This window comes from Amblyraja radiata, chromosome 29 (assembly GCF_010909765.2).
Source record: "Amblyraja radiata isolate CabotCenter1 chromosome 29, sAmbRad1.1.pri, whole genome shotgun sequence".
NCBI lineage: Eukaryota > Metazoa > Chordata > Chondrichthyes > Rajiformes > Rajidae > Amblyraja > Amblyraja radiata.
Genome location: NC_045984.1, coordinates 17,689,396 through 17,713,084, shown reverse-complemented (window position 1 = coordinate 17,713,084; position 23,689 = coordinate 17,689,396). Strand labels below are relative to the sequence as shown.

The window sequence follows — 23,689 nt, the reverse complement described above, 5'->3', positions numbered from 1 at the left end:
ATGCCCTTGGACATTCCTCAGATCACCTAACTGAGACAAAGATAAAAAATCATAGACATGAAAACAAATTATTGACTTGGATAAGCATTATAGTTATAAGATAGTTAACGCAGGTGTATGGGACTAGGGGAGAATACGTGTTCGGCACGGACTAGAAGGGTCGAGATGGCCTGTTTCCGTGCTGTAATTGTTATATGGTTATATGGTTATTGGCTGATATCACAGAGTTAAGGAAGGATTTTGCACAAAGAATGATAAAAGGATCCATGTCTATAGATCCTTATACCATGGATGGGTACACGGGATTAAACATTCTAATAAAGGTTATTCTTTTACATCTAGAAGATTGGTATAGTGTGGCCACAAGTCTTCTCATACAAAGCCCTAAATGAACAACTGCTATGAGCCATTCTGGACCCCCGAGTTTTCAGGGTTGAGGCATGGACTTGGATTCTTTAGGTTGCATATTAAGGAGAACTTACACAAACAAGAATGAAAAAAAAAATTGCTGCAAAAGCTCATAGTGTCTGAAATACCCAAGGCCAAAGGAAGAGTTAACAGCTCACACAACAGTATTCCATCAAACACGCAATGCTGGAAATCTGCTCTTTCTTCAACTACCTCATTAATCTAGCAACCAGATGGTTCATCAACATCTTATCACCACAGCAACCCAATCTCAGATTTCCCTTCTGCCCTACTCATCCCCTGTGCAATTTAAAACAGACTTGTTTTTTCACTTTCATAGTTCTTAGGAAGGTTTTTGACTTGAAACATCAACAGTTTTTCTTTCTGCTGATGCTGCCTAACCTGTTGAGTTGTCTGGCATTTTCTGTTTTTCTGACCCTCAGAATATTTCTGTTGAATATGTAAAGATCCAAAACAAATTTATCCTTTCTCCTCAGATGTTGGCCGACTTACTGAGTATTTAGATATCTTGTTTTTAGTTCAGATTTCTCACATTTACAGCCTTACTTTTAGAATGCACAAAATTATGGGAATACTTCTTTGGATTTAGAACACATTGGGGTGGTTTTCAAGGGGACAAGTTAGGAGAAAATGTTACCATTGGTAGTATCATCTAAGATTCAGGCTTTTCAGTCAGTTCAATGAGTGACCAAAGTCGCAAGCATTCTTTCCACCAGCAGCAATGGCTGTCAACTCAATTGATAAATTCCAATCTGTATCCATTAACTCAAATTAAATTGTGATATTTGGAGTTAATCACATATAAGCTGCGAACCCACTTCATGGTGAATAGGTACCAGAAGGCATACAAGAACATTGGAACAAGAGATAGCTGTGTTAGTGCCCCAGCTAACTTCCATATGCCTATATATTTTGATGGCTTATAACAAACATTTAGTTCAAGTCCTGTTTATAATACGCCTTTGGTTATTGCTGCGGCACCTGGTCTTTTGTTGCACATCACTGCCTCCAATTCCCCCTTTACTTCAAAAGGTGCGTGCATTGATGTACAGGTAGTTTAATTTCAGTACCATTTGTTCCTTTTTCTCTATTTTCTCTATTTTTGTAAAAGTGTTTCTCTACTTCTGCTTTATGATTATTGCTTCTCTATATATAACTGTTACTCTGTACATTGGTCTGACTTCCGCTCTCACTCACTGTAGATATTTTCATCTTGATATCCCCATGTTGTACTGCTTGAGTTGGTTACAATTATACTAATACTTGTTGAAAATGTGAAGAGTTATATCTACCCAGACAGGTGGTGAAAGTAGATACTACTGTTTACATTTTCCACAATCCAGGTAATATTATCACAGATTCGTACAGCATGGGAACAGGCCCTTCGGCAGAACTTGCCCACACCGATCAACATGCTCCATCTACACTGGACCACCTGCTTGCATTTGGCCCATATCCCTCTAAACCTATCCTATCCATGTACCTGTCCAAATGTGTCTTAAAAGTTGTGATAGTATCTGCCTCAACTATCTTCTCCGAGAGCTCCTTCCATACACCCAACTATTCATTAATTCATAATTCTAACAATTGTTAACAAGATGTAGACAGTTAATAGTATTTTAATACTATTGAGGACGCCACAATACAGACTGGTGTAAGACAAAAGTCCCAATGATAACCACCTACAGTGATAGGAAGATAGACACAGTTACATCTCTCTGGATTACTTTAGGAAGACATACACAAGTATAAGCATATTGTTTAGTGACACAGCACACTAAAGGGTCCGATGGCCCAACCTTTCCATGCTAACCAAGTTGCCTACCTGAGCTCGATCCATTTGCCAGCACTTGGCCTATATTCCTACAAGTCTATTTAATATTGGAAATAGTTATTACAATGCGCATTAGTATTAACTATTAAGTATTAACTGCATTAGCTCAAAAGACATGCAATTATTGGGAACCTTTTAAGACGTTTAACCACAATGAGAAAAAAAAAAGTATAGATGAAAATCAGGACGTAATATGAGCAATAGGGACTCAGAAGGTAAAGCCGTAGCCTCACAACTCCAGTGCAACCCTGATGTCCAGTGCTATCTGTGTGGGGATTGCTTATTCTCCCTGTGACCACATGGATTTCCACTGAGTGCTCTAGTTGCCTCCCACATCCCAAACAATATGCCGCTTAACTGGCCACTGTAAAATTCCCCTCGTGTTGGAAGATACAAAGAGAAACAGGGTGGAGTAGTCAGGCACACAAGATGGAATAGATTATAGGAGAACTGCAGAGGAAAGTGGACTGCTCCGAGTGTTGGTATAGATTGGCTGGGCTGAATGGTTTCCTTCAAAATTGTAAGAAAATGCAAACATGAGAAATCTGATTGATAATGCTGCATTTCCTATCCGATTAGTCTAGTCATGCACAGATATGATCTATAGTTGGGAGATATGATGAGCTTCTCTTCGGTGCAATGAAATGTCCAGTGGCACTGGAACCCTTTCTGGGTTAATATCTTTCAGCTGAATATGTCCAGACAGCGGCGCGGTAAAGCCTTGGCATTTGGGCCAAATTAATTTGGTGTGTAGTACCGTACCCAAAGGGAATGATAACCTTTAAAGTATCATTTGCAGCATCTGTTGTGTTATTCACAGAATTCCTGCTCTGTTGCTCCTCCAGGGTCCACTGTGTATATTTTGTTTCCACAGTAACCGCTTTAAATGGTATTCCCCTCTATCTATCTATCTATCTATCAGGGTAGCCAGGAGTACGCTAAACTTACATGTGTCTTGGAGACATTGCTGCACGAAACCACCCTTCCCATGGGACGAAGGCAGAAAATCATCTTTTACACCAAAAATGAAAATCCACACATAGTGGAAACAGAACAGCAGAAACCAAACACGTCTGGTCAAATGTTTATCCTCTTGAATAATGATCACTGTTTCCCACTTTCACTCACAAGGGTCAGGGCAAGAGCTGTATCATTTATCTGCTTGATTTTACTCTCATGACAAGGACTGTTTACACAGAGCACATAACTCACAGATAGGAATCTAGATCCATATTCCAGGGAAAGTATCTGAAGGGGTAGACGTTTGTCTAACTTTATGTTGAACCTTGATCAGATTAGTTCTGCTTGTCGTATTATTGAGCTTCACAATAAGGGGATGGATGCTCATTTGGGGATGACAAGAGCCAAGAAATTATTTTTCTACTTTTAAGTGCACCAAAACAATTTTCAAAAGAGCATGTGCTGATGCAACCACAATTAAATAATGTTGTCACATTTGGTGAATAACTGTGATTTGCCCCTGGTCAGAACATAAAAGTAAACTGATGTGTTGTCATAATGTGTGGTTACTGAAACTTTGCTCCAGACCTGTGAACTTCTAAACCAGCCTTCAGAGGACACGTTAACCATTGCTACAAATTGAACAGAGCGGTGCAGTGTGAAGAAAGGTTGCAGAGCTGCTGGTGGGATGCGGAGGGGAGAAGCACACGCCCAGAACCACTGAAAGGGATTCTACTGAAAGGGAACAGATAACCCCAGATCAGGATGTAGGTGCTTTAGAACAACTGCCAGGGGAAGATGGTGGAAACAGATTCAATGGTGGCATTTAACGGGCTTTTTGATATGCATGTAAATATATGCAAGAAATGGAGGGATATGTATCATGTGCAGGCTGATGAGATTATTTTAACTGGGCTCATCTTCTGCACAGACCTGTGCTGCACTATTTCTATTTTCTCTGTATAGCAGAGATCAGGGGGTATATCTGTAATGATTTTGGGACCAGGAAGCTAAGAGTGACTGTAAACTCGTTGGAGGCCAGTTCAGTCACATATAGGCTGTACATGGGATCAGAGGATCAGAGACCCATCTTGATGGAATTGCCTGCAGAGGGATTGTTCCCCAGGGAAGCCAATTTACCATGTATGCCCCTGTAAACTGAGTAGATAAGGTCTCAAGTAAGGACTACTTCCACACCACCTCCTTTCTGCTCATAATGACTGTTTCTCTTCCATGCCATCCAGAAAGAGGTGTTCTCGGTGTTGACAATAACAAAGGGAACTAAGTTTTGATTGCTGAAATGCGGTTGTGCAACAGAGAAATTTAAATATTAAGTGTAGTAGTCTGTACGTTACGCAGTGAGGCTGCAGAGTGCTGAGGGGTAGCCTGGTCAAATTTCATTTGCCAAGTCAGTCATACAATAAAAAGCAACGGAACACAAAAATACATTTTAACATAAACATCCACCACAGTGACTCCTCCACATTCCTCAATGTGATGGAAGGCGAAAAAAAGTTAAAATCTCTTCCCTTCTATACTCTCCCGCGGTCAGGGACATCGAGTCCTCCGTTGACGGGACGATCTTGACTCCAGTAGCCGGTGTCGTTTGGGCTCTCTGCATCAGGGGGAACAGCTCCTGCAACAGGGGGAATGTCAGCTCCCCTGCGCCGGTGATCAGACCCCGCCCTAATGCGAGCCTCTGCTTCGTTGGAGCTTCCCGACTCGGCCTCTTCAGAGACTGCGAGCTCCCGATGTAAAGTCCGCATGCCGCGGTTGGAGCGATCCCAGGCAAGAGATCGGCTCCAATCCACGCCCACGCCCTGTGGTGAGGCCGAAAGTTAGTCCGAGGAGGCCTCCAGCTCCATCGATGGTAGGCTGCAGATCGGCCGGAGATGCGACCCGGAAAATAATTGCATCTCCGGCAAGGTAAGAAACTGAAAAAAAGTCTCCCCCTCCCCCCACATAAAACAAACCAGAGAACATTTACACAGACTTTTAACACGCAAAAAATGTTTTAAAAAGACGAAAAAACAGACAGACTGTTGTCGGGGCTGCCAATCCTTCAGCGCCCCTACTTTAAAGGGATCTACATAATCCAATGTTTTGCTGTTGATCCTCCGCACCAATCTACATGAAGAATGATTCAGCAGCACTGCATTTTTTGTGAAGCGGAGGTCAAGTGGGCAACAAATGCAGCTGGATAGTATGTAGACACCACCACCCTCTAGTGGCCATTGCCAGCAACATCAGTTCAAGCAATTTATTTGATTTCTAATCAGAATATAATTTGTTCACAAAAAAATCTAGGAAGGGAAAAGGAGTCCCTTTGCCAGAACATATTGGCAGGAGAGAGAAGAATTTAACTAGGTCATGTTTACAAGTCCAAATGAACAGCATGCCAGATTTCAAGAGTACGCGGATACAGATAGACATGGAAAACTTCAAAATGGGCATACTTTTGAAGAGGCTTCATTGTTGAATGTAGACAAGATATTGCAAACCCCCCTTCCCCAAAAAAACTGCGGGTATCTATGGAGGGAAACGGACAGATAATGTTTTGGGTTGGGATTGCAGGGTTCCTACGCGAAACGCCATCTACCCTATTCCCCCAATGACGCTGCCCGGCCCGCTGAGTTCATCCAGCAGTTTGTTATTTGCTTTAGATTACAACATTAGCAGTCTTTTGCGTTGCAATACATGGATACGTTTGCCTCAAGGAGAAAAGTGGGACACAATTAGTTGTGGTTCATGTTGGTGTTTCATACCATGTACAACAATCACCAAAAGCAACGGGTTTGATAAACCTCTAACGTTTGCTGTGAATTGTGTGATAATTTGTGTCACAAGATGGAAACTGACCCTTTAGCCCCATGTCCTCACTGGCCCTTAATCACCCAATTATACTAATCCTGCACTAATCTCAATTTACTCTCCTCAGGTTCCTGTCAATACCCCCCCCCCCCCCCCCCCCACACACACACACAATGGGAGCAAATCTCACAATGGGAGCAACTGAGAAACAGCACCTTGGTAAACGTACCGATTATAATGGGACCACTGCGGTTCCTTTAATTGATGTTATTGCATCAGTTTACATAACTAAGCAGCAAGAACAAACGTGTCAGTAACTGTGCTTTAAAACAAATACAGCAGGTGCCGATAATCTGAAATAACAGAAAAATCGCAAATCTGCCTGGTGTTTGCCTATTGAAAGGTAATGAAAAGGATACAATCCTCAGTTCCAGTCACTGGTTGACATAATTGCACAGCAAGAGCACACTCGTAACATCAGGCGTCGGCTATTTGGTTCCCCCATCACGACCTAATTTGCCCGATAATTAGGGAGAAAGCAGCTAACCATGACCTAGCTCTTGATCTTTCAATGTATTTGCTAATTGCATCAATTTCATGATTTTAAATTAATTAAACTTAGCAACATGTGCCCCATGATGGAGTTCTAGATTTTCTGCTTGTTCCTAATTGTCGCGGACACAGCCCAGTTCATCATGCACACAGCCTCACTCTCATCGACTCTATGTACACCTCACTCTGCCTAGGGAAGGAAGCCAATATAATCAAAGACCACTTACACCCGAGGCATCCCCTCTTCTCTCCACTCCTATTGGGCAGAATATATGAAAGCGTGAAAGCAAATATCAACTGATTGAAGAACAGCTTCTACTCTGTCATTATCAGACTACAGGACAGACTTCATAAGAAAGGTCTTGACCTGAAATGTCACACATTCCTTCTCTCCAGAGATGCTGCCTGTTCCACTGAGTTACTCCAGCATTTTGTGTCTATCTTCTGATCTCAGGTGGAATTCTCCATCACATAGAGGTCCTTGCAATTTTTTTTTTTAATCTGCATTTTCTCTGTAGTTTGGGAACAATATTTTGCACCTTTTCCTGATTACACTACTGTACTCGAGTATGGTTTAATCATACTCATGTATGGTCTGTAAACTTCCCTTGGTGTATCGATCAGTGGTAGAATCTGGGGGAGTTGAGGAGAACAAAGGGGCATTGGCATAGATGAGAGCTCAATGGCCTGGGTGGACGTATGTGGCATAAGGGCCTGTTTCCATGCTGTGCATCTTTCTGGTTATAATTCTATGACTAGGTTATAGGAATAGAAACATACAAACTAGTTGCAGGAGTAGGCCATTCGGCCCTTCGAGCCAGCACCGCCATTCAATATGATCATGGCTGATCATCCAGAATCAGTACCCTTTTCCTGCTTTTTCCCCATATCCCTTGATTCTGTTAGCCCTATCTTGACTCTCCACCTTTACCCCCACCCCCCTCACCCCTCCACCCTAACCCCACACACAACCCAATGTGTACACTTCAAAACTGTGATGGACAAATATTTTCTGTGTAACCATGGCGGATGAATGGAATCAAGGGGAGATCAGCCGTGGCCTAGTTAATTCAATGAACTGAATGGCCTCCCTTTGTTATTTTGTAATGTCAGAGGAACTGTTGAATTCTACAAACAGTACAAGATGACCAAGTAACTTTGCTAACTAACAATGTGAAAAGTAAGTGCTATTCTGTGGGTAACCATCTTTTGGGAGCAAATGCTGGCTTTGCTCAAAAACAACTGCCTGTGCAGCTTAAAGCTAACCTTGTCACCCTTCCAACATCAACCCACACCCACTGGTTGGTGCATAATTAGAGGAGAGGGAGAGATTTATTGGGGCCAGGCCAGATCCTCAATGCTGAACTGTATAACTTTGGGTTAACATCTGTTGGAAGAGCCCTGGGGAAATAATTGCATAGATGAGAAAGGAAACAACTCACCAAGCAACATAAACAAACTGTATCAGTAATGCAGCAAGTGCCACGTGCAGCACTAGAATGGGAATGTGAAAATGGCATTAGTGTCCTTCAATATAACGTCTTATTGCAGTCTGTTTTACCAGTGTTCCGATGGGAAAAGACAAACGGTGACATCTAGAGTTCATTATAATAGTATCACCCACCTGTATTCCTGAAGTGGTAAAATAGGGAATTTCAAACTTCACACTGATGGGTGGCTTCCCCTCCTTGTCTTCAGCCTCCACACTGGGAAGCCCAAAGTGTGCTCTCATCAGATACTCCTTTCCACCCTACAAGCATAGGAGAAAGTCAAGTCAGCCAGTGATTTATTTTTATTCATCCACTGAATATTGACGTTGACGGCATTTATTGCTCCATTTCTAATTGCCCACGAGATGGTGCCAGTGATTGCAAGCTGCTACCCTGAATTGCTGCAGTTCGCACAGTGATGGCACTTGCATGGAACCAGAGAAGTAAACTTCGTCCCACCCAGCAGCGACAAAGTAATGATAATTTAAGTAAGGATTGTAGGCGATTTGGAAAGGAACTTCCAAGGGGAGCTATTCCCATGTGTAAAATGATTGGCATCCATCAACCACACTAAACATTCATTTCCTCCACCATTGATGAACAGTTTTGGCAAATTACTGCAGTGCACTTTATAGTGAATCCACATGTGGCCACGGTGCATTGGTGGCAGAAGGATTGTATTTTCCTGCATAGTGGAGCAGGTCCCATCAGCTAAACTGCTTTGGGCTTGGATGGTGGCAAGACCATAAGTATTATTGAAGTAGCACACATCCAGGCAAGTGGGATTTCATCGAACTCCTGAAGGGCCTTGTATGTGGCAGAAAGGTTCTGAGGCATCAAGAGGAGAACGCAGAATGCCCCACCTCAAGCCACAGTACTTTTGTAATCTATATTGAACCCCATCCATATCCCCAACTTTTACATGCTTCATTTTTATATCTATTCATTATTCAGGATCTGGGCACTGTTGACACCTATTGCCAATCTCTAACTCAGTTGAGAAGGTGGTGGTGAGCATTTTATAAACCACCCCTGGGGAAGGTGTTCCATCAGAACCATTTGCGAGGATGTTTCAAGCAAGTAATGATGAAGGAACAGCAATATAGTGCCAAGTCAGGATGGTGTGCAACTTGAGGGGAACATGCACGTGGTGGTGTTCCTATGCATCTATTGCCCGCTCTTCTTGGTTTTAAAGATTGGGGGTTTGGCAGTAGCCAAGGTGAGTAACTGCATTTTACTTTGTAGATGGTACACATTGTCGATACTGTGCAGCGATGGAAGGAATGATTGTTTAGGGCGGTGGATGGGAAGCTAATCATTCATGGATTGTGTTGAGTTTCGAGAGTTGCTGGAGCTGCAGTCACCCAGATAAATTGAGAGTATTCCATCACATTCCTAACCTGTGCCTTGAACAGAACGGCTTTACGGTGTCAGATTAGTCACTCAATGTAAAATCCAATCTCTGATCAGCTCTTTTGCAATTGTATATATCACGCTTGTCTCATTGAATGTGTTGTATGGTGACCTCCAAGATATTAATGGTGGGGGACTTGGACAACTTAGTGCCACAGAACGTTATGGGTAGATGGTTACCTTGAACCATTGTGAATCAGTCGTGAATAAAATTGAACATTGTGCAATTATCAGCATACATCTCCAGCTGAATTGATAAAGTAATTGATGAAGCATTTACGATGACTTCAAAATAATTTCCATACACAAGAAAATAATCAGTGTTTGTGCAGATAGTTAACATAGAAAACATGAACAAAGATCCTTACTGGAAACGATTTGATCGACCACACTATTTCACTGCTCTCTGGCATCCACTTCACATTTCCCACCGTGGTCTTAAACTTGGGTGAATCTGCATCATTTGGGACAGGAATGTGAATCTCAACATTGTTGGCTGTCGATCTACGTTTGAACTGACTCTTGGCCTGAGGAAGATACAAAATGTGTTAGGTGCTGTCGAGTTATTGCAACATTGCTATTATCATTGGCTTGCTGTCCAGTTATATCTTTTCAAGATTTGCAAGCAGTTATTTTTAAAGAACAAACATTATGAGTTGACAAGTTACGGTCAGAGATGAGATAATACAGGACAACACAATTAATAAAATCCATAGAGTTAGCGTTGTGTTCAATTTAAACATTAATGCCACAGAATTAAAGTGAGATATCATTGGTATAATTTATATAATTATCTTATAAAATGGGAATATTCAACAATTCCAAATATCTGAAACAAAAGCAAGAAATGGTGGAAAAACTCAATTCAGGCATGTTCCAGCATCTCAACTGTTGTTGATTTCCATTTGTCTAAATATCTGGAAAACTGTACAGAGGCCTATAAAAATACCAAGCAGTTTCAAGTATTTGTCCTTTATGCTAAGCCAGCTGATATTGAAATATGTAAATTCCAGAATATGGGAGGAAGTTTTCGGAGTTCTACAACACAAGTACTCCCACATGGGTTGGCTCTACAATGAAACTGAATGACACTGGGTTAGGCAACATGAACCTGAAAATGACTGACAGCTTTCTGACATCAATAGATTTCTACCTTTCCTGGGAAGCAGACATTCAGCCCATCACAGACGTACTGGCTCTTTGAAACAGCCATCAAATAAATGCTTTCTTTAGAATGTAACATTCTTTTCTTTGCATAAATCGACCACCATTTTAAAGTCACTGCTGTGCAGCCAGACCTATTGTCTGGCATACTATGCTCTAACACACGCACGCATGCACTATAAGGCAAGGAATATTGATGCAGAGAATGACAGAAAGTTGGCTCCCTTTTACTCATTAACATTCTTATAACACATTCTCCACAGTATCTGGAAAATCCAGAGTACAAAAATCCAACAATCGGAAGAGTTTCTATGCAAGCTAATAACCCTGATGCTTTGCAAGTTATTGTCAAAGCCAAGAATGGGAAACTGATTGTACACAATCGAGTAGGGTCGCCATCGTAGACTTTTTGATAATCAGGCATCCTACAATTGTTTGGGTCTGACTAGATGTACAGAGGCTGATACATCATTAGCAAAACACAAACTGCAAGGTGAACCCAGAGAGTTGAGCAGCATTTGTGGTGGGCGAATAAATTGTTGATGTTCTGGGTTGAGGCCTTGAATTGGGACAGAGAGTGGAGGGCATATAGCTGGTATAAAGAGGAGAGATGGAGAAGTAAGACAAAGGCAAGTAGGTGATAGGTAGACAGGAGGCTGTCAGGCAGCTGGAGATAAGTGGAAGGATGCTGGCAGCTGATAAACAGGAAGACTAAAAGCTGCTATCTGTCTGCACCACAAAATCTAGGATGTTCAGTTATCCTTCTTGACTCATGTTATTCACACTGTAGGTTAAACAAAGCATTGTTAAAGTTAAACATGCAGCTTGATTTCAAATGGCAACTAACCTGATTATATTGGGAGATCTGATGAATTTTATTTCTAAGCTTCATAACTCAATTAGGATTTCATCATGAAGTACAAAGGAGAAGTTAAAAGTGATGTGATAAGTTATTTCAATTGGATTTCAGCTTGAGTTTCTCAGCTGGGCCACGCTTCTAAAAATCCCTTGGGTATTGGGTGCTTTGGAACATCATCAGTTAACTCAATTTGGGGTTTTGTTCCCGATTGATCTATGTTGGAGAATAGAATAACTCACCTTAATCATATACTCAATCCGACTGTGGGAATGCTTCTCGATCACAGACTCAATCCAGATTAGAGGTTTGACCTGATCATAAAAATGCAAGATCATAAGTACTGTGACTAATTTGAGAATTACATTTTAAAAAGGCAATTGCTCTTTGCAGATTTAGTTTAAATTCATTCCAAATAACATATTCATTAGCTGAAACATGAGTGAAACTGTATGCCGTGCATTATAAACACACTGTCCCAGCTCTGCAGCAAATCAATTTCACAGGTGCAGTGACTTCAAAGAAGTCAATAAATTTAGTGCTTGCGAGTTCTTGTCCACATGTCAAGCATTATTTAGCTCAGGGGAATGAGCTTGCTTTGCCTTGGAGTTTCAGGCAGAGGAGGATATGCAGCAGGCTGTCAACATATTGAGAAACCAGGACTTAACATATTTTCCATATTAAGCTGCCTGACGAGCGGGCTGGAGAAAGAAATAAGCTGAATGCAAGTAAATAAGAAGGTTGCATGAAAAACTAATGCAAGATCAGAAACTGTTCTTTTTCTTATGACAGTAACTGCACAACTCAATCTCTGAGCAGATGGGTCATCAAATGCCTTGCATTGTGAATATTAATATTAATATTGATTTTCTGCGACCCAGTGAAAAACTAAAATGTTGTGGTATCTCATGGGGAGTGGCAAATTAGATCGAAAACACTACTGTCCAAAGTACTCTACTCCCAATTCCTCCATCTACGCCGCATCTGCACCCTTGCTTTCTCCCTCCCTCCTCTTCCTTCCCAGCTCTCCCATAGCCTACTGTCTCCGCTTCTTCCTTTCTTCTTCCCACCCCCACATCAGTGTGAAGAAGGGTCTCAACCTTGAAACATCACCTGTTCCTTTGCTCCATATATGCTGCCTAACCCGCTGAGTTTCTCCAGCATTTTTGTCTACCTGTCCAAAGCAGGGCTTAGCTTTCAATGCTCTACTTATGGATGATGGGATTTAAGCCCCCTAATCAAATGCATCCAAGTAAATAGGAGTCGGTCACTGTCTCTATCAAGTTTGCTGTCATTTTGTGCAATCACGCAGATCTGTCCCCGGTCCTCAGCTCCTCCTCTGTGGTAGCTCTACATAGTCTTCAATTCTTCAAATTGAAAAAATAAATCATCTACCACTTCATTAATTAACTCCAGTGATCAGTCTGGACAACACCGTGGAGCGGAGAATTCCAGAGGCCCAGCACCACTTGAGAGAAATTCTAATGCACCCTAGTTTTAAATAACCATCTATGATTAAGTAGCAGCGGTAATGCTTGAAAAACAACAAAGAAACTACCACTTATTGATGTGTTTAAGAAGGAACTGCAGATGCTGGAAAATCGAAGGTACACAAAAATGCTGGAGAAACTCAGCGGGTGCAGCAGCATCTATGGAGCGAAGGAAATAGGCAACGTTACCTATTTCCTTCGCTCCATAGATGCTGCTGCACCCGCTGAGTTTCTCAAGCATTTTTGTGTACCTACCACTTATTGATGTCCATCTATTTATTTCAGGGCTCACTCTATTATCAAGGATATGGAACAAGTTGTATTTTGTATTCCAATCACACAAACCAGGCCAAGGTAACCGTTTTTCATGATTGAACATTCTGTTCGATGCAAACCTCCATGGTTTTAAAAAATCTAAACAAGATAATTATGAGACAAAAAAGCAGCACACAAGCAAAAGTCCAGAATCTCACAATTACAGCTGATTCAATTCAACTGTTTTTCATTTAACTGCTGCTGCGATAATTCAGTCATTTTGGACAACAGATACCCTCCCTTCCAAAACCCGGATCGAGCCAAACAATAGTCATCCTCATGCTTACAATTCTATATTATCCAATTAAAGCAACCGCCTCCTCCTCCCCTTCACATTTTCAATCCAACTCTCGAAAAGACTGCCAAAAAAAACCCCATCTGATCAAAAATAATACAAATGCGAGGTAGTTTCTTGGGAGATATGGATTTCGATACACAGAATTTCAGTATGTGTTTTAGTAGATTTAAACATCGCCAGTTTACTGACATTTGGCTACAAAAGGAGACAAATGTCACTATGATTTTTTATCGTCATAAACGCTTAATAATAGACAATTATCAGCAGGCTATTAAATGCTACATGAGAAGGATTCCTGCAAACTGATGGAAGGTCTATCAGGCTTCACAGACAGTCAGGCCTGTTAACAACTCACCCAAGCACGACACGTGGCTCAATACTTACATGTGTATTTAAACGGTAAGACATCAGTTCAAACTCTCCATCGGGTGGAATGAAGGATATGGTTCTGTCGTTTTCGAATCGTGACAGCCGCACACATTGGTGAAATTTCACATCTTCTAACTCCACAGATTTGCTTTTCCCTCCTGTCTCAGGAAAGAAAGGTGACCCTTTTGAACAGTTTTACACACCAGCCCTGACAATCTTGTTCAAAAGGAATTTTTAAGCCGTTTATCAATTACTCCCTGCAAACATTATTACTTTAAGAATAAGAACACACTTTTGAACTCCGAACAGAAGATTAGATACGTTTAGTTTAGAGATGCAGCATGGAAACAGGCTAAGGGCTGTAATAGAACTAGTTCTATCATACACTCTAGCGACAATTTACAGGATCCAATTAACTAACAAACTCGCACATCTTTGGAATGTGGGAGGAAGCCGGAGCATCCGGAGAAAACCCACACAGTCACAGGGAGCACGTGCAAACTCCGTACAGACAACACCCGTAGACAGGATCGAACCTGGGTCTCTGGTGCAGTAACTCCACCACTGCGCCGCCCATGAGAAATGATTTTTGTTTTTCCTTGCCAGAAGTAAATGGTTTTTCAAGCTCTTAGATTTGCAAAACATTAATAAACCAAGATCAGGTATTGGTACACACTTGTAACAAGTTTTATTTTAACAGTAGATACAAACAGGTTGGTTTACACTCTTCCAGGAGAATACCACGTTTGCACATTTTAGATAACACTATCCAAACTCGAATCTTTGTGAATTTAACAAAGAAGTAATTGGACTCTTAATCATTAGTTCCTTGTCATCGGGATACAAGATGTTTGAAAGGCTGTTACATTTTAGTATATGTAATCATTTCATAATGTACCAAATTCTTTGTTATTTGCATGGTCTAGCACCTTCTGTCATCATTGGAAAAAGGCTTTCTCTCAAACACTTCCCCTTTTTCTGGGCAACTCTTGAACAACACTGTTGCTTTTTCCACAGGTTTCTGCTTTCAATTATCATTTTAAAGTGGATTAATAATCTGAGCCAACCTTTCAACTCCAAGCAATATTTTCAGTTTGTCGTTTGCTATGGTAATTTTGTCCAAAAGGATGCCAATCTTTTTATTATCTCAGTGGGATGCTTAATGCTATATGTGATTAATGCATATGATGGGTAACATGTTTTCAATTAAAGAAGCTTAGTAAATAGTGTTGCCTTGCCTTGTTTTAGGATTCTTTTATAAAAGCACATAAGACAAGTATTTCTGACCAATTCTTTCCTCATGATATTGATTGATTCATTGATTACAGCTCGGCATTGAATACAATCATCCCCTCCAAACTGGTTATCAAACTCTCAGAACTGGGTCTCTGCGCATCCCTCTGCAATTGGATCCTCGACTTCCTCATTCACAGACCACAGACTGTTCGAATTGGTGGAAAAGTGTCAGCCTCGATAACAATCAGCACGGGAGCACCTCAAGGCTGCATGCTCAGCCCCCTGCTGTACTCACTCTATACTCATGACTGCGTAGCCGGTAATAGTGAGAACTCCATCATCAGGTTCGCTGACGACACCACTGTTGTGGGACGTATCACTGATGGAAACGAGTCAGAGTATAGAAGTGAGATCAATCGACTGACCAAATGGTGCCAGCACAATAACCTGGCCCTCAACACCAGCAAAACCAAGGAACTGATTGTGGACTTTGGAAGGTGTAGGATGGGGACCCACAGTCCCGTTTATATCAACGGGTCAATGGTGGAAAGGGTCAAGTGCTTCAAATTTCTGGGCGTGCACATCTCTGAGGATTTTTCCTGGTCCGAGAACACTGATGTATAAAGAAAGCACATCAGCGCCTCTACTTCCTAAGAAGCTTACGGAGAGTCGGTATGTCAAGGAGGACTCTCTCCAACCTCTAAAGGTGCACAGTAGAGAGCATGCTGACCAGTTGCATCGTGGCTTGGTTCGGCAGCTTGAGTGCCCAGGAGCGGAAAAGACTACAAAAAGTAGTAAACACTGCCCAGTCCATCATCGGCTCTGACCTCCCTTCCATCGAGGGGATCTATCGCAGTCGCTGCCTCAAAAAGGCTGGCAGTATCATCAAGGACACACATCATCCTGGCCACTCACTCATCTCCCCGCTACCTTTAGGTAGAAGGTACAGGAGCCCGAAGACTGCAACGACCAGGTTCAGGAATAGCTACTTCCCCACAGCCATCAGGCTATTAAACTCAACTCAAACAAAACTCTGAACATTAATAGCTCATTATCTGTTTATTTGCACTTTATCTGTTTTATTTATTGATGTGTGTATATATTTATACAATGGTATATGGACACACTGATCTGTTCTGTATTTATGCTTTCTATATTCTGTTGTGCTGAAGCAAAGGAAGAATTTCATTGGCCTATCTGGGACACATGACAATAAACTCTCTTGAATCTTGAAGTTAATTGTCTGTAATGTGCAGTCTAACCACATGACAATTACCAATTCCTTGATACTTCCACCTGGCTACCTATACTAGGAATAATCTGCCATGGGCAATTATCTTACCAACCAGCCAGTCTTTGCAGAAGGAATCTGGTTCACACAGAGAAAACTAATGTGGTCATGGAGAGAACGTGCAAACTCCATGCATAGAGCTGTCAGGGTCAAATCAGACCTGAAGCTGCAAGACAATTGCATCTTGCAGCCCCATTGTGCTGCCCTTGTACAATTTTACTTTGGCAAAGTAGTCACAGAGGAACAGGTGACAATATCTGCACAAGGGATTTTAAGCATTAGTCAAAAATAATTAATGTATGACATCTTAACCTGCTACCATATACGAGTCAGCTGGACCATCCCATTATCTGCTCATTAGACACTGCTTAGCTGCAATCATCAGCACTCCTGTTCAACTCCAGATGGAGTTCATCAAACTGGATCTGTGGTGAATACTGCACTGCTTATCAATCTGGTACTTGAGGAGGTTTTGTAACTGACTTTCGCATGTGACAAACGCAACTTCCTTCATTTCAGGTGATTGCTCACGGGTCCCTCGTGAGGTTTTTAGATTTAGTCCCTTGTTTGGGATAAGGAGTGTTGTCGTATCAATCTCCACCCCAATAAAGGGAACAGCTGAGAAATGCCATTGCAGTTGTCATGGCGATTGTCCGCAAGGGAGGAATTTAGGAAAGCAAATTATAACACAGAAATTACATCCAGCTATCTTGTATGACAAATATACGAGTGGACACCATAAAATTAATCCCCAATTAATTTATTGAATGGCCCAATTCTGCTCCTATCACATGACCTTAATGCACCCAACTATCAATCTGTTGCGAAGGTCGCCGGCCCTTCCTCGAAACAAAAAGAAGCTTGGTCAGACGTGTGAGCGTATGCGTGTGTGGGGGCAATGTCTCTGACAGGGTAAAATCAGGGTGAAAATGGGAATAGCCTATAGACAAGGTAATGTGGTCAATGAGTGAATGGGAACAGTTAGAGAGTGAGAACACGGACAAAAGAATGTAGGAGCTGTGTAATGAATGAAAGACAGGTCTGGCTGGGCGCAACCTCCACCCCCAGTGAGAACAACGAATAAAAAAAAGTTAACATTACAGATGGATAACTGATACAGATGCAGCCTGACCTGCTGAATATTTCCAACATTGTCTGTTTTTGTTTTGTTTCCAACATCTGCTGTGTTTGATTTCCATCAACACAAAGACATATTTCACCTTTCACATGGAATAAGTATAACTGGAAACACCAGACGGCCACTATTTTCAGATAAGTGTCACGCAGAAAAAAAAATATTTACTGAGAGTCATGTTTTCATTAGAGATTTGGCTTTGGAAAAACACAGCACAGAACTGCTCCAATGCAGAATAATTACATGACAGAAATGTTCCTAAATGTCTGGCCCAGCCAAGACAGTTCCTAACTACAGGAAACACGAAGAGCTGGCATAAACAAGGTTGCTGGTGGTTTATATGCAACAGATCATTGCTGACCAATATATCATTGGGAAATTAATTGTGTTCATAAAAATAACATTTGGATTTAAGTGTATTCTGGTTAATCTTGTATAATCTGTTTATGCTCTGATTTCAACAGCAGTAATGAAGACCATGGCAACAAGGTTTGCTGATCCCACAAAGTATAGTGTTTATTTGGCTGTACATATACAGCGTAGAAATAAGCCCTTCATTCCAACTTGCTCACGTCGACCAACATGCCACATCTACATCAGTCCCACCTGCCTGTGTTTGGCCAATATTCTTCTGAACCTAAACCATCAATGTACCTGTCCAAATGTATTTTAAATATTGTGCTAGTACCTGCCACAACTACTTCCTCTGGCAAATCATTCAATATACCCACCACAATTGGTGTAAAACTTGCCCGTCCAGGTTCCTATTAAATCTCCCCCCCCCCCCCTGCCCATTTCCCTTCACCATAAACATATGCCCTTTGGTTCTTGATTCCTTTACTCTGGATAAATGACTCTGTGCATTTACCTTATCTAATCCCCTCATGATCTTATACACCTCCAAGAACACCCCTCATCCTCATGCACTCCAAGGAATAAAGCCTGCTCAACCTTGCCCTTCAGCTCAGGCCCTCGAGTCTGGCAACATCTTCGTAAATCTTCTCTGCTCCCTTTCCAGCTTAACACCATCTTTCCTATAACTGGATAACCAAATCTAACACAATACTCCAAATGTGGCTTCACCAATGTATTGTACAACCGTAACATAACCTCCCAACTTCTATATCAATACTGATGGAAGGCCAATGTGCCAAAAATCTTCGCGACCACCTCATCTATCTGTGACACCATTTTCAAGGAACCATGTACCTGCACTCCTAAACCCCTCCGCTCTACAACACTTCCCACTAAATTCACACTAAAGGTCCTGCCGTGGTTTGGCTTACCAAAATGCAACACCTTGCACTTATCTGTATTCAGCTTCATTAACCACACATCAGCCCACCTGACCAACTGATCTAGATCCTGCTGCAATATTTGATAACCTTCTACAGTGCCGCCCATTTTAATGTCATCTGAAAACTTGCTAATCGTGCCTTGTACAATCCCATCCAAATTTTTGATAAATTGTGATATATGATGCCTTAAGAGCAGGGGAGGAAGATCTCCACAGTATCCTGGCCAAGATTTATCCACAAAAACTTTACAAACAAATTATCTGATAATTTTTCAGAAATTGGAAGTGACAGCTGGGTGTGTACTTGGCCAAGAAATAGGAGACAGACAGCAACAGTGAACAGATGCTTCAGTGACAGGAGAAACAAACTATGCAGTGGGAATTAGGATCTCTGCTGTTTGCTGTATATACAGTGCCCTCCGTAATGTTTGGGACATTTAATTATTATCATTTAATTATTTGCCTCTGTACTCCACAATTTGAGATTTGTAATAGAAAAAAAAATCACATGTGGTTAAAGTGCACATTGTCAGATTTTAATAAAGGCTTTTTTAATACATTTTGGTTTCACCATGTAGAAATTACAGCTGTGTTTATGCATTGTCCCCCCCCATTTCTGGGCACCATAATGTTTGGATCACATGGCTTAATAGGTGTTTGTAATTGCTCTGGTGTATTTAATTGCCTCCCTAATGCAGGTTTAAGAGACCTCTCAGCACCCAGTCTTTCCTCCAGTCTTTCCATCAGCTTTGGAAACTTTTATTGCTGGTTATCAACACGAGGACCAAAGTTGTGCCAATGAAAGTCAAATAATCCATTATGAGACTGAGAAACAAGAATAAAACTGTTAGAGATATCAGTCAAACCTTAGGCTTACCAAAATCAACTGTTTGGAACATCATTAAGAGGAAAGAGAGAACTGGTGAGCTTACTAATCGCAAAGGGACTGGCAGGCCAAGGAAGACCTCCACAGCTGATGACAGAATAATTATCTCTATATTAAAGAAAAATCCCCAAACACCTGTTGGACAGATCAGAAACACTCTTCAGGAGTCAGGTGTGGATTTGGCAATGACCATTGTCCACAGAGGACTTCATGAACAGAAATACAGAGGCTACATTGCAAGATGCAAACCACTGGTTAGATGCAAAAATAGTTTACAGTTTGCCAAGAAGTACTTAAAAGAGCAAGCACAGTACTGGAAAAAAGGTCTTGTGGACAGATGAGACGCAGATTAACATATGGAGGAAAGTATGGAGGAGAGAAGGAACAGCCCAAGATCCAAAGCATACCACCTCATCTGTGAAACACGGTGGTGGGGGTGTTATGACCTGGGCATGTATGGCTGCTGAAGGTACTGGCTCACTTATCTTTATTGATGATACAACTGCTGATGGTAGTAGCATAATGAATTCTGAAGTATATAGACACATCCTATCTGCTCAAGTTCAAACAAATGCCTCAAAACTCAATGGCCAGCAGTTCATTCTACAGCAAGACAATGATCCCAAACATACTGCTAAAGCAACAAAGGAGCTTTTCAAAGCTAAAAAATTGTCAATTCTTGAGCGGCCAAGTCAATCACCTGATCTGAACCCAATTGAGCATGCCTTTTATATGCTGAAGAAAAAACTGAAAGGGACTAGCCCCCAAAACAAGCATAAGCTAAAGATGGCTGCAATACAGGCCTGGCAGAGCATCACTAAAACAAGACACCCAGCAACTGGTGATGTCCATGAATCGCAGACTTCAAGCAGTCGTTGCATGCAAAGGACATGCAACAAAATACTGAACATGACTACTTTCATTTACATGACATTGCTATGTCCCAAACATTATGGTGCCCTGAACTGGGGGAACTATGTATAAACACTGCTGTAATTTCTACATGGTGAAACCAAAATGTACAAAAATACCCTTAAATAAAATCTGACAATGTGCACTTTAACCACATGTGAGTTTTTTTCTATTACAAATCTCAAATTGTGGAGTACAGAGGCATATAAATAAATGATTGGTCTTTGGCACCGTAAATGATCTGGACTTGCAAAAGGACCACAATTTCAAAGATTACAAACAATGCATTACGTGGTCATGTAGTAATCATGAACAAAGCAGATGGCTCCAAGCAGGTCTCAGATTGCAAAATGAACATATGAAATTTATTGCAGATAATTGGAGTGACACAATAGGATAACAGAGGGGCAGTAACATCTAAATAGTAACAATCTGAGATAGATACAGGCACTGTGGCACTTGGGAGTGCATATTCTCAAAACGTTAAAGGTGTGAGAAGAGGTAAAGGAGGCAGTTAACTGCATTGTATGCTTGGCTTTGTATATAGGGAACATTCGAAAATCTGGTTAGGTGCAAAAATATTGCCGTTCTGAGCATACATTGGCACGGGTATTAAAACCAGAGAGTGCGCACAAAGGCAAATTACCAGCAATCCCGGTCTTAATTAGCTGGATATATTGGAGGGGTTCAGATTGTTCTCTTTGCAACACAGGAAAAGAAGAGAAGGTCCAAGACAGATGTTAAAAAAAGATTTAGAGCAGGCAGGCCAAATTCTGTATAAAGAATGGTTCAATCAGATTCAATTGGAACCTTCAAAAGGCAATTGGATATTTATTCAAATAATTATTTGTAGTTTTTGGGAAAAGATGGGGCACGGAACAAAACTGGACAGCTCTTCCAAAGAGCGCACTCAGCAAAGACAAGCCAAATAGTCGCTTCACTACTGTAATATATATGGGATCTTGCCATGTGCAAAGCAGCCGCTGCATTTTCTACATTAACACACAACCAAACGTCGCCCATTTCCTTCGCTCCATAGATGCTGCCTCATCTGCTGAGTTTCTCCAGCATTTTTGTCCACCTTCGATTTTCCAGCATCTGCAGTTCCTTCTTAACCATACTAGAAATCGTTTCGATCAGCTGTAAATAACTCTGACTATGATGTAATTCTAGAATACAATCATTTTCATTTGACCAAAAGGATTGGCGAGGCCCATGGTCATTTCTCTCGCTCAAACATAATCCAATCTAGGTCAAAGGTAGACAAAAATGCGGGAGAAACTCAGCAGGTGAGGCAGCATCTAAGGAGCGAAGGAATAGGTGACGTTTTGGGTCGAGACCCTTCTTCAGAAACACTTGCCCTGCACATAACTGAATATCACTAAAGCAGGAACGCTGACAGAAGAGAACCAGCTTCTGCCTCCATCTCAGCTGTGTGCCGTTTCTCTGGCCTTCTCACTACAACCTTGCCACATTAATTTGCGCCCTTCTCTGCTTATATTCATTACTTTAATTTTCAGACATCCCATGCTCCCTTTATCCTTTTATTTCCTCCTTGTTACTTCCCATTCAATGTCCTACTCTACAATCAGATCACTATCTAGTTGCGACTCAACAATTCCTACGTTATCCCAACTGTCCATCCATCTTCTTTCCCTCCACTGAAAGATGAGCAAGTTTATAGTATAGTTTAGTTTAGAGATAGAGTGTAGAAACAGGCCCTTCAGCCTACCAAATCAGTGCCGACTAGTGATCACCCGCACGCAAACACTATCCTACAAGGGACAATTTACAATTTTATCAAGCCAAATAACCTACAGACCTGTACATGTTTAGAGAGTGGGAGGAAACCAAGAGAACCCAGAGAAAACCCACGTGGTCACAGGGAGAACGTACAAACTCCATACACACAGCATCTGTAGTCAGGTTGAAACTGGGTCTCTGGCGCAGTGAGGCAATTCTACTGCTGCGCCAGCGTGCTGCAAAGTTGTCCAACCTGACATCAAGAGCAGTGGATCAGATAGCTTTAATTCACTCCAACCCTTTGAATAAATGAGCAGCAAGATACTTATGAACAAAAAACAAAAAAAAATGATCACAGCAGCCGAAATCAGCCTTTAAACCCTTTTTATCAGCATTCAGTGAGATAGAGTTGCATAAGCATTACTCCGATAAACTTAAATTCACAACAAATCATCCCTTGTTTATGTAAACTCTCCATGCAATTTTACAGTGTATGTATAATTTGGGTAAATACACACTGCCTATTTTCAAGGCCAAAAACCGTTTATGAAGACATGATAGCCAAAACTGTACATTGTACTACAAATATTCTGAAGCCGGGACTTTGCATTGTTGCAGCATAGCTTCAGTCCACTTTATATTCCAATTCACTAGAAATGGACAACCTTCCATTAATAATTTTGCTGGTTATTTTCTCTGCAAACAATTTAATAATCTATTTATATGGACTCAACTCTGGAGTCTTTTTAGTCCTCTATTGTTCCTAACACACCAATGCATTTAAAGAGATGTGAAGTTAAAAGTGAATAACATCACAAACATCCACATTAAATGTGTCATAAAGAGAATAGGTCATTGGGAAAGCACAAACCTTTCGCAACTGATGAAATACTTCTGCATTCAATCTTGTAAGAATACTGAAACACAGCCACAATTAGCATAGATCTACTATGTTTTTTTAAATGGATATAAATTTTGGTCAGAAAACTGATGTAATTCCTCTTCTTCCAAAATTCCGCTGTGACTTTAATATTTCCCCAGAGCTTCAGGTGACTTCACTTCTTCACTTTCTTTAAATTTCATCATCAAGCTGCTGGCTAGTTCCACACAAAATACTTTTTATTCAAAAGACAAAGCATCTCAGCATGAAATAACTCGGGCTTCACTATCACCAAATTCGTATTGTACCTTGACACAGAGCTTAATGT

The 23,689-nt window shown here is 41.2% G+C and overlaps 1 protein-coding gene across 1 annotated transcript in view; it reads right to left on the bottom strand.

Moving 5' to 3' along the window:
• The window catches only part of ap1m1 (adaptor related protein complex 1 subunit mu 1), an 82,122-nt gene that overhangs the window by 34,744 nt on the left and 23,689 nt on the right, over positions 1–23,689 (bottom strand). The window contains exons 7-10 of the mRNA XM_033046713.1: positions 13,997–14,139; positions 11,752–11,823; positions 9,858–10,016; positions 8,211–8,336 (exon numbers count right to left, since the gene is read on the bottom strand). Coding sequence (XP_032902604.1) covers positions 8,211–8,336; positions 9,858–10,016; positions 11,752–11,823; positions 13,997–14,139 — 500 coding nt within the window. The remainder of the gene's footprint in view (positions 1–8,210; positions 8,337–9,857; positions 10,017–11,751; positions 11,824–13,996; positions 14,140–23,689) is intronic.